Source organism: Elgaria multicarinata, chromosome 8, assembly GCF_023053635.1.
Source record: "Elgaria multicarinata webbii isolate HBS135686 ecotype San Diego chromosome 8, rElgMul1.1.pri, whole genome shotgun sequence".
In the NCBI taxonomy this organism is placed as follows: domain Eukaryota; kingdom Metazoa; phylum Chordata; class Lepidosauria; order Squamata; family Anguidae; genus Elgaria; species Elgaria multicarinata.
This window is the reverse complement of record NC_086178.1, coordinates 74,801,369-74,817,899: the sequence shown is the minus strand read 5'-3', so window position 1 is coordinate 74,817,899 and position 16,531 is coordinate 74,801,369. Positions and strand designations below refer to the sequence as shown.

General features: G+C 39.5%; 1 protein-coding gene and 1 non-coding gene across 2 annotated transcripts in view; both read left to right on the top strand.

Annotated features, from left to right (window-relative positions):
• ADAM12 (ADAM metallopeptidase domain 12) overlaps positions 1-16,531 on the top strand; it is a 257,743-nt gene that overhangs the window by 198,737 nt on the left and 42,475 nt on the right. The window contains exon 12 of the mRNA XM_063133269.1: positions 7,242-7,419. Coding sequence (XP_062989339.1) covers positions 7,242-7,419 — 178 coding nt within the window. The remainder of the gene's footprint in view (positions 1-7,241; positions 7,420-16,531) is intronic.
• LOC134403233 (5S ribosomal RNA) lies at positions 11,183-11,301 on the top strand. The gene has a single exon (XR_010025772.1). It is a non-coding gene; the product is annotated as a 5S ribosomal RNA (ribosomal RNA).

Below are 16,531 nucleotides of genomic sequence, written 5' to 3'. Positions count from 1 at the left end.
GAAGTAAGGAGGGATGTTGCGGGTGCCTTTTTTTGTGTGTGGAACAAGACGGGAGCGCAATTGTGCTCCACCGCAAAGTAAGTTAAAAACAACAACAACCTTGGAACTGCTCCCCACCCCAATGGGCACAGACTGTGTCCGTGAAGGTCTGTGCCCATTTTCAGAGCCCCTCTACTCATGGGAAAGAAGGGATGACCCGTGATAATCCACCACACCGGCCGCAGTCCTCGGGGGTGTCCCAGGACCATGGAAAAACCAGGAAATCAGTGGTCCCAGTTATCACAGGGAAAGTCTCTGGTTGTCCCTGCTTGACCCCGAGATCCCATGTGAGTCATTTGGACGTACAGGGATGACCTAGAGATGACCCTGGGATATATGCATAGTGTAGGCATGCCCTAAGATGAAATTGTTTTAGCTTAAATACGTTGGGAAGTCTGGTGTGACTTAAAATAGAGTTGCCATAGGCTGTTTCTACACTTGCCTTTTCCCCAGGATCATCCCGGGATCATCCCTGGGCATCCAAATGACACACAGGGTATCGTGGGAGCAAGCACGGATGATCCCTCCATTTTCCTGAGATAATCCTTAGGTGTAGAAAGAAAGGGCCTTAGGCAGAGAAAGCGTGGCAACACAGCATTTAGCCATCTTCAGAGGAAGTTATCTAACACGGTTTAACTATAAGCACTGGGTGGTACCTGTTTATTCCCCCTTCCTATTATCACATAACATGCTTTTTTCTCTTTATTTTTATGGTATGGGGCCTCTGAATCTTTATATGGTTTAGGGCCTTAGCATGTGATCTGATCCAGTGCAAGGGTAATGTAAACTCTCTATTATCCCCCTTCTATTTATTGTTGGATGTACAGCTTCTTTATGTAAAATATAAAAGGTATCTCAATCTATCTTTACACACAAACAATATATCTGATTTCATCAAAGTGTTCCTTGAGCTGGAATTTTAGTGAATTTTCTGTTGCTGAAACAGGGCTACCGATTTCTCCTCCATAGAATAATTCTTTCATATTCTTTTTGCTTCTCATTTCTCATGCTCATCTCTTGTTTAGCTTGTGGTTATTTGTTTCAAAACGAAATGTTTGCAGTGACTTTGTGCTTTCCTTGGTAAATAGCAAACATGGCTCTGATATCAACTGAGGAAATCAGTGTCAAGAACAGGAAAAGTCAGAAGTTGAATGGCTCTGTGCCTTCAGAATAGGAAACAGCTTGAAGTTCCTTTGGAAGTGGGGAGAATTGCATTAGTTACTAGTGACATTCTGTTGCCACCAGCGTAGCCTAAAAGATCGGTTCTCCCATTGATGGGCACATGCAACTCTTATAAACATGAGTGGATCTGCATGCACTTGTAGTGAAATGGGTAGTCATAAATATTTAACATGCATTGTGAAAACATTTACTGATTATGAATATTGATTACTTTCATTATTTGTTGTTGTTTATTTGGTTTAAAATAACATTTTAAATGGGCATCTGAGGGCTCCTTCATATGGAGCTTATGTAGTGCAATCAAGATCATTTATCACTGAAGTTTGTGGGTCCTTTTCATGATGTTGCAGCATCATTGTCTGGCTATATAAATAGAATATTTGGAACTTCTCCCCAAAGGAAATGCTCAAAAAGTGTGGGGGTGGGAGGAGGCTTGTGTATTGAGCCCATCATAATCCTGGAAAGACTCCACAAGAAAAAAGCCTGATAAGGCTGCAGGATTCTCGCTTTAATATAGGGAAGATCTGGATTTGTTTGTATTAAACATGTTAAAGCCTAGACTGAAAAGCTTACTGCATCATCACTGTCTAACACTAAAATCCATGGCATGTATCCAATGGTTGCTGCACAAGTGAAGCTCCATTCACACATGATTCCTCTGCTCACTTTCAGCAATTCCCCTCTCCCATTACAGCTCCATACAACACAGACTTTACTGTACAGGAGTGCCTTCTCCAACCACACACAACTCTCTGGAGAAGGATTTAGAGGTAATATGCAGTAATATTTTTAAATCTGTCTTTTTCTTTGGTGATTTAAATCTATCATTGAAATTCCCTTGATTTAAATTAATCCACCTGGTTGACTCATAGCCACTTTTGTATCAGAAGACCAGTAGCTATACAGCAGCAGGATGTGGATCACTTGGTTGATTAGTTTGCAAAAATGAGATGTAGATATAACTGTTTCACCCTTTATTATCACCCACATCCTGTCCATACTTATTTATTTATTAATAAATAATATTTGCAAAGGATCTTTTGCCCTAACAGATGGCTTGTAGATGAAAGTCGCGTAGTGCTACCAATCAAAAGAGATTGTGCAGCTGTTCCATCTTTTTCTCCTTAACTTATTTTTTTTGGGGGGGGGGAAAGATGGAAGAAGCAGTGGGAAAATTATTATTATTATTATTATTATTATTAATATTATTTGCATTTATATACCGCCCCATAGCTGAAGCTGTCTGGACGGTTTACAAAAGTTAAAAACAGTAAACATTAAAAACAAATATACAAAGTTTAAAAGCATTAAAAAGCATAAAAACAACAGTATCCTTATAAAAACATGGGAGAGTTACAAGATGAAGACAATGCTGTCTGGATGCTTTGTAAAATTCCATGAATGATGCAGGACAATTACATGATAAAGCCTCACCGGGAAGCTCAAAATGGTGTGCAAAATGCAAGATTAAAACAAAATATAAACAATAGACCACATTAAAAACATATTTAACAAAAGAGAAACGAAGTGAAGGTGTTCAGTCTCATATTAAAACCATTACAAGAAAAAAGGAATAAACATGTTTTTACCACCCAGCTAAAACTAAGTAAAGATGGGACCAGCATAATCTTCCTTGGGAGGGAATTACACAGGTGGGTTTTGCCACAGAAAAGGCCCTGGCCCATGTTTGCACCAACGTATGTTCTTTTGCTGTTGGGAGATACAGCAGTGCCTCAGAAAATTTTTATAATCTATAGGCAAGTTCATATAGGAGGAGGTGTTCTGTCAGATATTCTGTTCCCAAGCCATTTGAGATTTATAGGTAAGCACCAGCACCTTGAATTGGACCCATAGACAAATGAGAAACCAGTGTAATTGGTGTAAGACCAGTGTAATGTGATATATAAATGCACCCCAGAGAGCAAGCCTGGCTTCTGCATTTTGCACCAGCTGCAGTTTCTGAATGCTCTTGCGTAATATGCATATATGATTCTTATATTTTTCACTTGTCACAACAAACCCATGGGGTAGGTTAGGGCTAACCTAGGTCGAGAAGTAGTAGCTTTCCAAGGCTACTCAGAGAAGTTCATTGTGTGAGTAGAGCTCTGAACTTGGGTTTTCCATGCCAAAATTAAATAATAGTATTTAGTACACCAAAATGGCACACATAAGTATAGCCCAAACAATACCTTGTCACAATACTCCACTGTATTGCTTGAAAATGTACAATGCAGTGTGTGTGATTATGCAAGGAAGCCGCTTAAGCATATTTTTATATGGTGACACTAATTTTGCTGTGTTCCCAATCAGTTGTAGGAATATGATAATATTCACCTCAGCATGTGACTGTGTCCTCCAGACAAACCTGTGTGTTCAAAGAGCTTCCATACCATTGTTGGCAGAAGTGGTCGCTTGATATGCCTAGAGGGATACTCATCTCTTACTCTATATGGAAAGCATCAAAGTCTCCTACCATTTTATTTCTCATAGTTCCCAGATGACTTTTCTTTTCCATTGATGCTCATATCACTCACTGCTCAGAAACTAGCTCATTGAGAACCAAACTACATGATATATAAATTGTAGCTATGCATGACAGTTTTCTTTATCCTTGTGTAAGCATGTGTGGCCCTGATTCGGATTAAAACCATAGCGCTCCGAGCAGGGAGGGCTAAACCTTCCCCACACAGTCACCCATTTCAGCCCTGAAATTCCACCCCCACCCCAACACACCCTGCAGGGGATTTTTTATTTTTTTTAAAAAAAAAGAAAACTTCCCCAGTGGAGTCAATGGAGGATTTTTCTATTATTATTATTTTTAGTCGTCGTCGTCGTCCCCTCAGTGGAATTTTGGGAGAAAATGGCAGGGTGAGGAAGGTTTAACCCTCTGCTCCTCGAACATGATCCCAATCCAAATTGGGTGCTTACACAAGAGTAAATAAACCAATCATGCCTCGTTACAAGTTACACAATTAGCATAAAGTTTAGTTTGACCCTTAGATACTGCTGTTGTGATTAAATATGAAGGCTCTCAAATGTTTGCTTGTTAAGCAGGCATGATGTCAGTGGCTACTTTTGTAAATGAACCAGACCCATGAAAACTCTGTTCTTCTAAAACAAAATAGCAATATGGGGAAGTCTCCTCTGTAAGTGTAATCTGTTAACGGTAATTTTGTGAACCGCCCAGAGAGCTCCGGCTATTGGGCGGTATAGAAATGTAATAAATAAATAAATAAATTAGAAATATTTATATTAAATTGTACTGGAAGGCAGTTCATAAGAACCAACTTATATATCTCAGTTGCTTTAAAAATATCTTAACATGTATTGCTACTTAGAACTACAGATTATACTGTCTATCTTTTAGTTTACTAATTTGGAAACTCTGAACACTGACTCAATCCTTCTCATTCTGCAATATTAAAAAATAACTATTGATTCATTAAACCTCATGGGACTTCTGTTTACTATCTTATTTGTCTGCTTAAGATTGCATCCTGTTCTTAATAATATATGATTGATGGAAGGCATTTAGGGAACAGAGCCCAGTCCTCATCGAGCTGGCTGGCTCCCTACACACCCGTAGTGTGGAACTGCTGCATGAATACAGGGAGGAAGTGAATAGTTTCCAGAGTCAAGGGAAATAAGACAGTTTGCCTTTTATTTGCCAGATGGTCATGATCCAGATCTAATGTAATCACAAGGAATGTCCCAGCAGAGTTAGAGTGCACACTTTGGCATCCTGTTTAATGTCTGTGGAGTGATGTCCTTGCTACCTTCCAGATACAGCTGGCATTGAAATGAATGGACCTCAGAATTTTTGATCTCACTCATAATTAACCAAGTGGCAAACTTCCAATAGAAGAGCAGAGAATACTTGCAGAAACAAAAAGAGAAAGCGTCACAAGGCATATTAACATCACAGAAGCCGCGTGTATTAAAATACTTGGGGTGGCTTTTCAAATATCGACATATGAGTGAGAATCAGTAGTAGAACCACTCTAGGCATTAGGATTGGTCTTTCCCTTCCTGTTGGGGTACTGATGCCACCTTCTTCCTAAACCTCCTTTTCATGCCATCTCTCTCCCATTACTTCCAACGTCCTTCTCCCCTTTTGACTCGAAACCTTCCACATTGCAAAATCTACCTGAGATTGTCAGGGCTAAGAGATACAGTACCAAGGATTAGACATCTATGAACCTCTTTGGACTGGAAACATTTGACTATAAGCTCCATCACACCAGCGTTAAAACCCACTCATGCCATGAATTGTTTCCTGAGGGCTCACATGACGTCATCCATAGAATCATAGAATCATAGAATCATAGAATAGCAGAGTTGGAAGGGACCTACAAGGCCATCTAGTCCAACCCCCTGCTCAATGCAGGAATCCACCCTAAAGCATCCCTGACAGATGCTTGTCCAGCTGCCTCTTGAATGCCTCTAGTGTGGGAGAGCCCACAACCTCCCTCGGTAACTGATTCCACCGTCGTACTGCTCTAACAGTCAGGAAATTTTTCCTGATGTCCAGCCGGAATCTGGCTTCCTTTAACTTGAGCCCGTTATTCCGTGTCCTGCACCCTGGGAGGATCGAGAAGAGATCCTGGCCCTCCTCTGTGTGAGAACCTTTTAAGTATTTGAAGAGTGCTATCATGTCTCCCCTCAATCTTCTCTTCTCCAGGCTAAACATGCCCAGTTCTTTCAGTCTCTCTTCATAGGGCTTTGTTTCTAGACCCCTGATCATCCATGTCCTGCCGTGATCTTGCCTCTCCCCACCCCCCTTTACGAGGTTTCTTGGTGCGGGGAAAGAACAGTTTTTCTGGCAATGCACTTGACTCTCAATGTGTATTTTTATCCAATCATACTCAATCCGATGCTCTGAGGGCATGTGTTAAAGGGGCAGTATTGCTGATGAAAGGGAGGGGTCGTGCCTTTTCTCCAGCACACCATGTTGATCACTGGGGAGGGCGAGGTGTCCAACTATGACCAACCAATACACTGTAAGGGGAGGTACAAAGGAGATCTGGTGTGGGGGAAACAGCGATTCGCTGGTGTGCAGGAGAGGTCACTAGTGAAACGTAAGGCATTGAAATGCTACATAAATGGAGGGGGATAATCCGAGGGCAAACCAGGGCAAACATTTAGGTGTGATTGACCCCAAAGCTTTGTGATTAGCTTTGTTTAATCTACTTATCTCAATACAGCTACATATTGAAGGGACACAAGAGCACATCATTAGTTAAGGGGATAGCAACAACAACAAAAACGTTCTGCCATATATGACTCAAATGTATTGCTTATAAAAAAATATATATTCCTGTTGAGCTAATAATGTGAAACATAGTATCCATGATCTACTTCATAAGGACTACAAATGTGTCAAATTTGAAACTGTTCTAGTAAAAAAATGCCACAGATACAGCAAGTTAAAAAGTACAGAAACCTGACACATTTACCCCTTTTAGTCCAATTTTTGGAAAGGCATATTTCTTCCAAACGTTGGTGAAAACTATTAATACGTTTTATTCAGGAAGGCAATCTTTCATTGGTTTGGTGAAGTTCTGAGCAACGATTTAAAGTTATTAAAGATAGTCTGCCCATTAAAGCCTAGGGTGACACAATTTGTGACACTGCACAATGTTAGTACTTTATGCTATATCATTAACATCTTTAAGGCATCGGCCTTAGCTTCCAATTTCCTGGCTTTGTGGAGCTTGAGCCAACAAAGTGCCAGCCTTAACTGATCTTAAACAGGCAGGGTTTTATCATTGAATGTTTATAATACTTACTATTCATTGGCTACGGTAACATTAGCTGCTGTAAGAATGCCTGCACTTACCTCTGGTACAGTAAAACTTTGTCCCTTTGTTTAGTTTCTTAGAGTAATTATGATGTAGAATTTTGTTAGAAGTGGTATGTTATGGAATGTCTTATCTCAACTGAATTAAAATGTACAATTCTGTGATAACAGCTATCTTTCTCCAACCTCTCCAACTCCTACCCCAATCTCCCTCCCTCAGTTATCCATTTCCGATGATGTTCAGCAGTTGCAGCAAGAAAGACCTGGAAAACAGCCTGGAAAAAGGAGTGGGGATGTGTCTATTCAACCTGCCAGAAGTTAAGGAATCATTTGGTGGCCCAAAGTGTGGCAACGGCTACGTAGAAGAAGGAGAGGAATGTGACTGTGGTGAACTTGAGGTAGGGCTTCCATCATTGCTTTAAAATGGTGGTGGGCAAATCATGATCCTTCAAATGTTTTGGCCTACAACTCCCATCAACCCTAGCCCTCATAGCCAATGGTGAGAGTTTATAGGCATTGTAAACCAAAACATTTAGAAAGGTGACAAGTTTCCCACTCCTGCTTTAAAAGGAAACTGAAAGTTCAATTTAGAATATCAAACTGTATCATTACTGAAGTTCTACTATTCCTTGATCTCCCAAACATTTGTCTAAATGAAAACAAGTCATCTTGTATTTTCAGAATATCTGCAAACTGGTATTCTGGTAATGTTAGGAAGAGGATTCCTCAATATAGGTGTCACAGCCAAGAAGACACAGCTATTGTGTCTTCCTAATAATTTAATTTCACAAAGAGAAGTGATTTCCTTGAAATCCTTAAGGATACAGAGGGCTCTTATGGAAGAACACGTTCCCTGAGGTAAGTTGTACCCAGCCTGAACAGTGACAAACTTGGAAAGGGAGGACACTTAGGTCAATATCCCCTTTTAATTTTCTGTAGCTGCCAAGACTAGCCTGCCCACCCAAATTCATTGTCTTGTGGCTTTATTATGTGTAATCTAGGAATTGCTAGCACTATAGAAAAGACCTGACAAGGTACTGTTCCTTCAGTTAGACCATTGGTGATTCCTTCTCACCCACCCCGATAATCAGAATGACCCTGTTCAGACAACACGCTAAACTATGGCAGTTAAACATTTTGAGCTAAACATTATGGCTTAGTGTGTTGTGTGAACCTTTCCTAACCATGGTGGCTACATTACCATGGTTTAAACAAGCTCATTGATCATTTGGTGCAAAAGTGTTAGTGGCTTAACCATGGCTTAGCGAATCATCTGAATAGGGTCATTGAAATATATCAGAGAGTGATGGATTTGTCTTCTCTGATAAACATAGCACTGCATACAAAACCGGCTGAGGGTCCCTGAAATAGCAAAAAAATTGTTCTATATTTTCCATATAGTTTATTGAATTGATCCAAGTCATAAGGATTTCCTGACAGTTCACTCATTCTTCTAGGTAGCAGGATTGGAAAAGTGGGTTTGGCTGCTTGTTTAAAGTCAATAGAGTGCCTATACCTTGCAAATTCAGTCTAGTCCAGTTATTTTTCCTGTTTTCACTCTTGAATGTTACTGATACCTTTTAAAGTAAAAACCACTTAATATTGTCACGAAGCAGTTTGAACTATGGTTTCTTTCTTTGTTTTGTTAAATGCCTTGGAAAATTGTGGCTCAGGTGTGATTGATTTTAGTCCCAATCTTCTACTGTAATCTGTGTGGTACCAGCAAATCCATTGCATTAGTTAATGTTACATTAGTAAGTAATTTAGACCAGAATCGCCACATCAATACCACTCTAATCCTTGAAGGCATCAAGTTGTTCTTGTGTGTAAGTCTACGTGAGGCTTACATGGAAAAGCCATTTTATTAGCTATTGGAATGAAATGGTATCAGTCAAAAATTCTAGCAGGCATTTTGAGCTGTCTGTGCTCATACCCCCTAGATGTTTTAAAAAGTTGTTTGGGGTTATTGATAAGGCATTTTCTTCAAGCTTAGGAAAATATTAACTCTGACTTAAACATGAGATGCCCTGGGAGGAAAGCTTCACTCCAAGGGGGTGTCTTTATGAAGCTGCTTTGCTGCTTGGTTTCCACAAAACTCCACAACATTGCAGCTGCGGGGTGGGAATGATAAATCCTGATGGCAGGAGGGAGTATCCAGCCAGAAAAGCCACAGCACTGGTGGCCATTCAGCTCATCGAGCCTGCCCTCTGCCCTGTCTTTGTGTGCTTACCTGGACCTATACTGGGCGTTGATCTGCCCCTAGGACCACCCATTGGCTCAACTTGAAGCGAGGCCACCACCGACAGACAGAGAAGAGAACATGGTGACCTCGGAGCAAACATCAAAAATCGCTGCAATGTGGCTACGAGTTGGTGGCTGCTTCATATAAACAAAGCAGCACTACTGCACAGCCAGGACAGGCTAAACAGGGTGTATAGAAAAGCCGCCAGAAGATGAAGAAACCTGTTGGTTGTTATTGTCCTTCAGGAGTCAAAATCACTTAAAAGCAAAGTAGGGAAGAGCGGTTGGATTTGTGTCCTCTTTTTAAGCTGCTTAGAGGTATCTGGCCAGCCATGGTTAGAAAAAGAAGGTTGGATTAGGTGACTCAGCCTTTTACCTCTGCACATCAACTGGTTTGTGCAGACATGTTGTTAAATGTGATATCTGAATTTATATGTTGCCTCCCTTCTATAATTAATGAATAGAAATTGCATGAAGCAGATTTTGGCTAAACATTAGGAGAAACATCCTAACAGTGCGTGCTGTTTGGCAGTGGAACAGGCTGCCTCAGAAGATGAACGGTTCTCCTTCACTGGAGGTTTGAAGCAGACAGATGGCCATCAGTCTGAAATGCTGTAGCTGCATTCTGCATTGACCAGGGGGTCAGCCTTACCCAACCTGGTGCCATCCAGATGTTTTTGGATTTCAGCTCCTATCAGCTCCAGCTAGCATGGCTAATGGTTCAGAATCCTGAGACTTGTAGTTCAATACATCTAGAGGGCACCATGTTGGGGAAGATGATTGCCAGAATTAGCTGTCCTCCAAGCCCCCTTCCAATTCTAGAACTTTCCACCTCAGTCCTCCTCACCGAGGATGTCATAGCACAAGCTTGATGTCAGGAGGATGTAGAAAGTCTACCTGGCATGCACTGAGTACAGAGGGTTGTACTGGATGGTGTTATTCCGCCAGTGCAAATCTATCACTTTCAGAAACCCCATTTTCATCCTTGGCAAGTATAAACTCCAGTACTTTGAGATTCCCCTTGGGCAAGCCATCGCACAAGTTGTTGAAAAGCTGTTTTCACAACTTCATTATGCTAGGGTGTTTGCTTGAGCTAGTTGCTCTGGTAGTGCTTGTGCAACTGCAAGTGGAACATGCACCCATAAACAGAACAATGCCACCTCTTGTACTTTTTCTGCTAAAGTTACATTCCATGCAACTCAGGCCTAATCTACGCCTGCAGCCCTTTTGCAACAGAAGAGGGCTGCTTCCAAATGTTTCCCGTTTCCGCAATCGGTGCTCACGGCTCACACGCGACCGATGTTTATTGCAATTACAGGAGTGCCATTGCGGGAGCACATGTGCTCCATTATGGCACTTGGGCATGTATATCAGTAGAAGTGGGCAGAGCTAGGGAGATGGGTGTGGGGCAGAGGTTGGCTTTTTTTAATGACTCCTGAGGGATGCGCACAAGCGCAGACACACAGCAACACATGGGGGATATGAACTCTGACAAATAAGAGTTTCTGCGCAGAAATATGTTTGTATTAAAAAAACCAAAAAACAAGCACACTCGGTGGTAAAACACGCTGATACCCATGCACATGCCCCTCACAGCTGATTGGCTTTTCTCTGAGCTCAGAATTCACGGTGAACAGCAACAACCTCGTAAAGGGGGGGGGGCACACCTTAAGCATTCTTCGCAATGGAAGCGAGAGAGCCAGGAAAACTGAGAGGTGGAGCCGAGATCACTACGGGAGCAGGTGAACATCATGTGCCCCGTTAGTGGTGACTGTGATACAATCCTGCAATAAATGGCTGGTGAAGACTCCCTCTCAGACAAATCAGTAGTTTAACCATCACCTAAAAGGACAATCTCTATGGGTTACTGAGGCCATATATCAAACCGGAACTTATTGCCCATTGACCAAACAGTGCATAGCCTACGGCCATACTACCCTGAACACGCCCGATCTCGTCTGATCTCGGAAGCTAAGCAGGGTCAGGCCTGGTTAGTACCTGGATGGGAGACTGCCTGGGAATACCGGGTGCTGTAGGCTAAAAAAAAAAAAAAGTGCATAAATGTCAATGATGTTTTTGTTTTCCATTTTTCCTTCACAGTGCAGTATAAGATAGTTTATTAAGATATGGGCTTCAGAAGAAAGATTCTGTTGTTGTTTCTGTGGGCGGTAGTGAGTGTGCGATAAATGCCCGTCTGATGACACTCTTTGTGTTTGTGCTTTTTGATTCAATATATTGCCCACTGAGAGTTTTACATTTGTAGGTAAAACAGTTCAGACATTTTCTTTCTCTTGCTATTTCAAGAGACAGTAGTATAATCAGCTAGCCATATCTTCTTGTTTAAAGACCCTTTAGAAATTGATAAGCATCATTATGACCTAGTTACTTTTTCTTATGTTCCCATCTCACTGTTGGAGGTTCCTTATTTGTTAGGTCAGACAGAGTTAACACTGCGGAGTAACAGTTTTATCTGTTGCTATTTTGGTGGGAACTTAACAGAACTGTTACTCATGGTGCCACTGATTTAACTTACCCTTTCTGACTATTATGCTCTCAAGTAAATCCAGTATTTTCTGAGAGCTGTTATTGGCTCAGTCTACAGACAATAAAGTTTTTACAACCTTGTGTACGTGGGGAAGCACCTTGATTAAATTGGACAACATGAGTCACAAATGTATTTGTTAGTAGCAATAAGGGTGATATTTGTGCCAAATCTTTTGTTCATCTCAGCACCACTATATGAGACTATAAATCTGTAATGAAAAGAATGAACAGCTTAAGCCAGGTGCTCAGATGGGGAAAATTACTACCATTCCATTGAAGTAGTTACACATCAATGGTAGGTTCAAGCTACAGTCTTTATTGTCACAATGTGTGGTGTGGTTTGTTTTTACTTTTGGGTCCCCTTCATTGTCGTTGATATTGCAAGAAAACAATAGTCTAAATTAGGGGTGCACACTCTTTTCATCCCTAAGGACTGCATCAAGCATCTGCTGCAGGGGTGAGGCGCATACGTGCATGAACACATATGCACACCCTTGGATGTACATTCATATACAACTCATAAACAACATACAGCTAACATGCAAAACCTACTCACTCAAATCCAACTTGTGCTCAAGAGCATTTCAGAGGCCTGGCACCTGCTTGGGTCAGATAACACCAACACTCCCAGAAACCTGAGTTCTCAAACCACTCTGCTATCCATGTTGTGCAAACCCACTCATCCTGGGACATAGATGTGACAGTCTGAGATGCAGCTGTGGTAGTTGTAGTGCAGGTGAGGTCAGCAGAAACAGAGATACAATCCTCTGAGACACAGGGTTTTTTTTAAAAAAAAAAAAAACAGCCATCACACTGTATCTCAGATTGTCAGATTTGAGAAGGGGAGCAGTAAACACAGCTAAGAGGTTCAGCTAGTCCCCCACTCTATCTGACAGTCTCAGCTGCAGGCAGAGGGGTATTTTGTATACTGAATTATGGATGCCATTCCAGTTTCTCTTATCCACTCTAGAGTTTGGGTGGAGCAGAATTAATTAATTCCACTTTCTGCCAGATCTCAGTGGAGTGGAACAAGTGGTTCTGCCCATCCCTGATCTAAACCAATTACTATTTGCTATGACCTTTAGATATTTGAAAAGTGAGTTTTCTATTTATCTTTTTTCAAGACAAAACAGCAGTAAGTGAACTCAGTGAGACAGATACAAAAAAATGAACTTATACAAGGAGAAATAGGGATATACATTGGAAAGAAGAACATATAAGTTGAATTTAGATTGTAAGTTCCTTGGGAACGTGAACCTTATCTTTTGGCATATGCGAAGCATCTTATAAGTTGGTAGTACTATATAAACATAAATAATGAACAAATAGGCAGTACTTCACTTCTAAGGGACATGTGAAGGTTATAGTAGATAACAAACTCAACACTGTAATACCGTGGCAAGAAAGGCTAATGTCCTTTCAAGTTGCATTAACAGCAGCATCGTTTCTGGGACTCATGAAACAATAGTACTACCTGGCTCAGCTCAGAGATTAGATCTCATTTAAGTACTATGCCACTTCTGATCAGTACAAGATAAATTGGAAACAATAGAGAGGAGAACTAAAATGATGATAAAGTTCTAGAAGAAAATTACACACAGGCCTAGTTCTCACTAAAAAAACCTAGATGTCAGGGAGACGTGTTCTACCCTAGCATCTCCATAAAATCTAGTTTTCTATTTGCAGGCACTTTTTTCTTATACGGAGGAGAATCTTGTCATTGATCCTCAAACAAACTGAGACATAATACAGACAAAATGAAGATGCTGTGTGTAGGGAAACTAACCAATCTGGATAGAGGAACATGTCTGGTTTTAGAAGGGCGTGCACTCCGCCTGAAGGATCAAGTATGCAGATGGTCCTGAATGGCACTAACTGCAGAAGCTCTGGTGGCTGCAGTGGCTAGGAGCATTTCTTTTTTTTTATTATTTTTTTTTTTTTAATAATTTTTATTCATTTTCAACACTATATAAACATAAATGAACATTTCCAAAATATAATTGAAACAAACACAATAAGAAAAAGAAATACATCAAATATCTGCTTCATACATATTGAATAATTGTTGAGTACAAATATCAAAAACTATTACATATGCCTTATCACACTACAACATTTTCATTCTTAACATAAAAGTGCACCCCCCACCTCGGGATCATTCTTGAGTCCAAAATCTAATCGTTTCTTCTGATGGTGGTTTCCCATTTCCCTTAGTAAACACGAACACTAGGAACTGTTTCCAAATTCCTTCGAACTCATTTATTTTAGTTACGCCTTTTCTCCACTTAATATTACATGTCAGTTTATCATTAATGGCTATATCCCATACTACTTTATACCACTCCTCAATAGAATATTCCCCTTGGATCTTCCAGTTCCTAGCTATCATCAATCGTGCTGCAACCAACAAACTCGATATCAGCTCTATAGTTCCTTTTCCACACTTTATATCTTCAAATAGTGACAGCAATGCTATTTTTGGTGTTTGTTCTATTTTCATTCCCACTATTTCTTCAATTTCTGAGAACACCATCTTCCATAATCTTTGTACATATTTGCATTGCCACCACATATGTAAATACGTTCCTTTTTCCCCACATCCTCTCCAACAATTTGCTGAATGTTGATCACTTATCTTATTCAATCTAACCGGGGTTAGGTACCACCTCCATAAAATTTTAAAATAATTCTCCTTTATTCTTACTGATAAACTTCTCAACACTCTTTGTTTCCATAGTCCCTCCCAGCTCTGTCGCCCTATTTGTATCTTCAAATCTGATTCCCAAATCACTTTCTCTGTATTCTCTCTAAACTCCTTCTCTAACAATATTTTATATATTTCACTCATTAATCCTTTTGAAACTATACTACCTCCTTTTCCTTTCTCCTTACTTACTACTAATTCTTCAAACCTCGTCATCTTTCTGCACATTCTATTATCTTTAATCCACTTTTTATTCCATTGTTCTAATTGACCATATTCTAGCCAAGATAGCTTCTTCTCCTTTAACAAATTTTCCATATCTTCTCTTGTTTTAATATCTCTTACCCAATCCTTTAATTTTATTTTATTTTTCTCTTTTAATATTTTACATAATCTACCCTTTAGATCCTCTGGGAAATTCTTTAACATTATTATCGGTGCTAAGGGAGAGTTGCTCGGAAGCAGCTTCCCTTTAAATTTGCTCCAAATTTCCCATTGAGTCCTCAGGAGTGGATTATCTATACTTCCAACCCATTTTCTTCCTCCATCTTTAAAAAAAACATTCTCCAGATTCATCTCTACCTTACTTATGATTTTTTCTTCCATCCAGTATAAATCTCCTACTCCCATAATTGCTTCTACAACATGTCTTAATCTATTTGCTACGTAGTATAATTTTATGTTTGGGAGACCCATTCCCCCCTTTTTTTGGCTTAGGTACCAATTATTTTTATTCACTCTTGCTCTCTTTTCTCCATTACAATATTTATTAATAATATTTTGCCAACTTTTTATCTCGGTTTCTGATATTTTTATAGGTAGCATCCTAAATACGAAATTAATTTTAGCTAGTATCTTCATTTTTATCAAAGCTATTCTCCCAAACCAAGATAAATTTAATCTTTTATATTTCTCCAATTTCTCTAATACCTCCTTCTTTAACCTCGTTAAATTTTCCCTTTCTAAATTCTCTAGATTTTTTGTAATTTTAATTCCCAAGTATTTAATCTCATTCTTAACTTTCAATTCCATCCCCTTAAATTCCCAATCCTTTTCTTCCTTCTTAGTATAGTTAAACAACATCATCTCTGATTTAGACCAATTTATTTTTAACCCTGTAATTTCCTCAAATTCCCTCAACTGATATTTAATTCTTTCTAATTTTCTTAATGGATTCTTAATGGTCAATAAAGTATCATCCGCAAACATGTTTAGCTTTATCTCCCTTACCTCTCCAATTCCTTCTAATTCTTTATCCTCCCTTAGTGCCTTCGCCAAAACTTCCATAACCATTACAAAAAGGACCGGCGAGAGCGGACATCCTTGTCTTGTTCCTCTGGCTAGTCGTATCTTTTCAGTAAGTCCGTCATTTACCACCACTACCGCCGTATTTTGGGAATATAACTGTTCTATTACATTTTTAAATTTATTTCCAAATCCCAATTTATCTATAATACTCTTTAGTGCCTGCCAGCTCACACAATCAAAAGCTTTAAAAATATCTAATGCCATAATACCTGCCTTAATATTTGCTTTTTTTATTACATTTATTACATTTAAAACTCTACCCACTAAATTATGCATATGTCTTCCTACCACAAACCCACATTGATCTGCTCCTATATATTCTGCCAAAAATTTATTTAATCGTTTGGCCATAATAGATGTAAAAATTTTAGCATCCTGATTTATTAAAGAAATAGGTCTATAAGAATCAGGATTAGTCAAATCTTTATCTGGTTTTGGGATCAGAATTATCACTGAATGTTCCCATGATTCAGGTATCTTCTCTCCTGATAATATCCTATTATAAAGTTCCATTAATTTTGGAACTAAACAATCTTTGAAGACCTTATAATATTCTGGACCCAAACCATCTGCTCCTGGTGATTTACCCACTTTTAACTTATCAATAACTTCTTCAACTTCTCTTTGAGTTATTACTGACTCCATTAACTCCTTATATTCTGATTTTATTTCCTTCTTTATAAACCTTCCAATATACTCCTCCACCTTTTCTT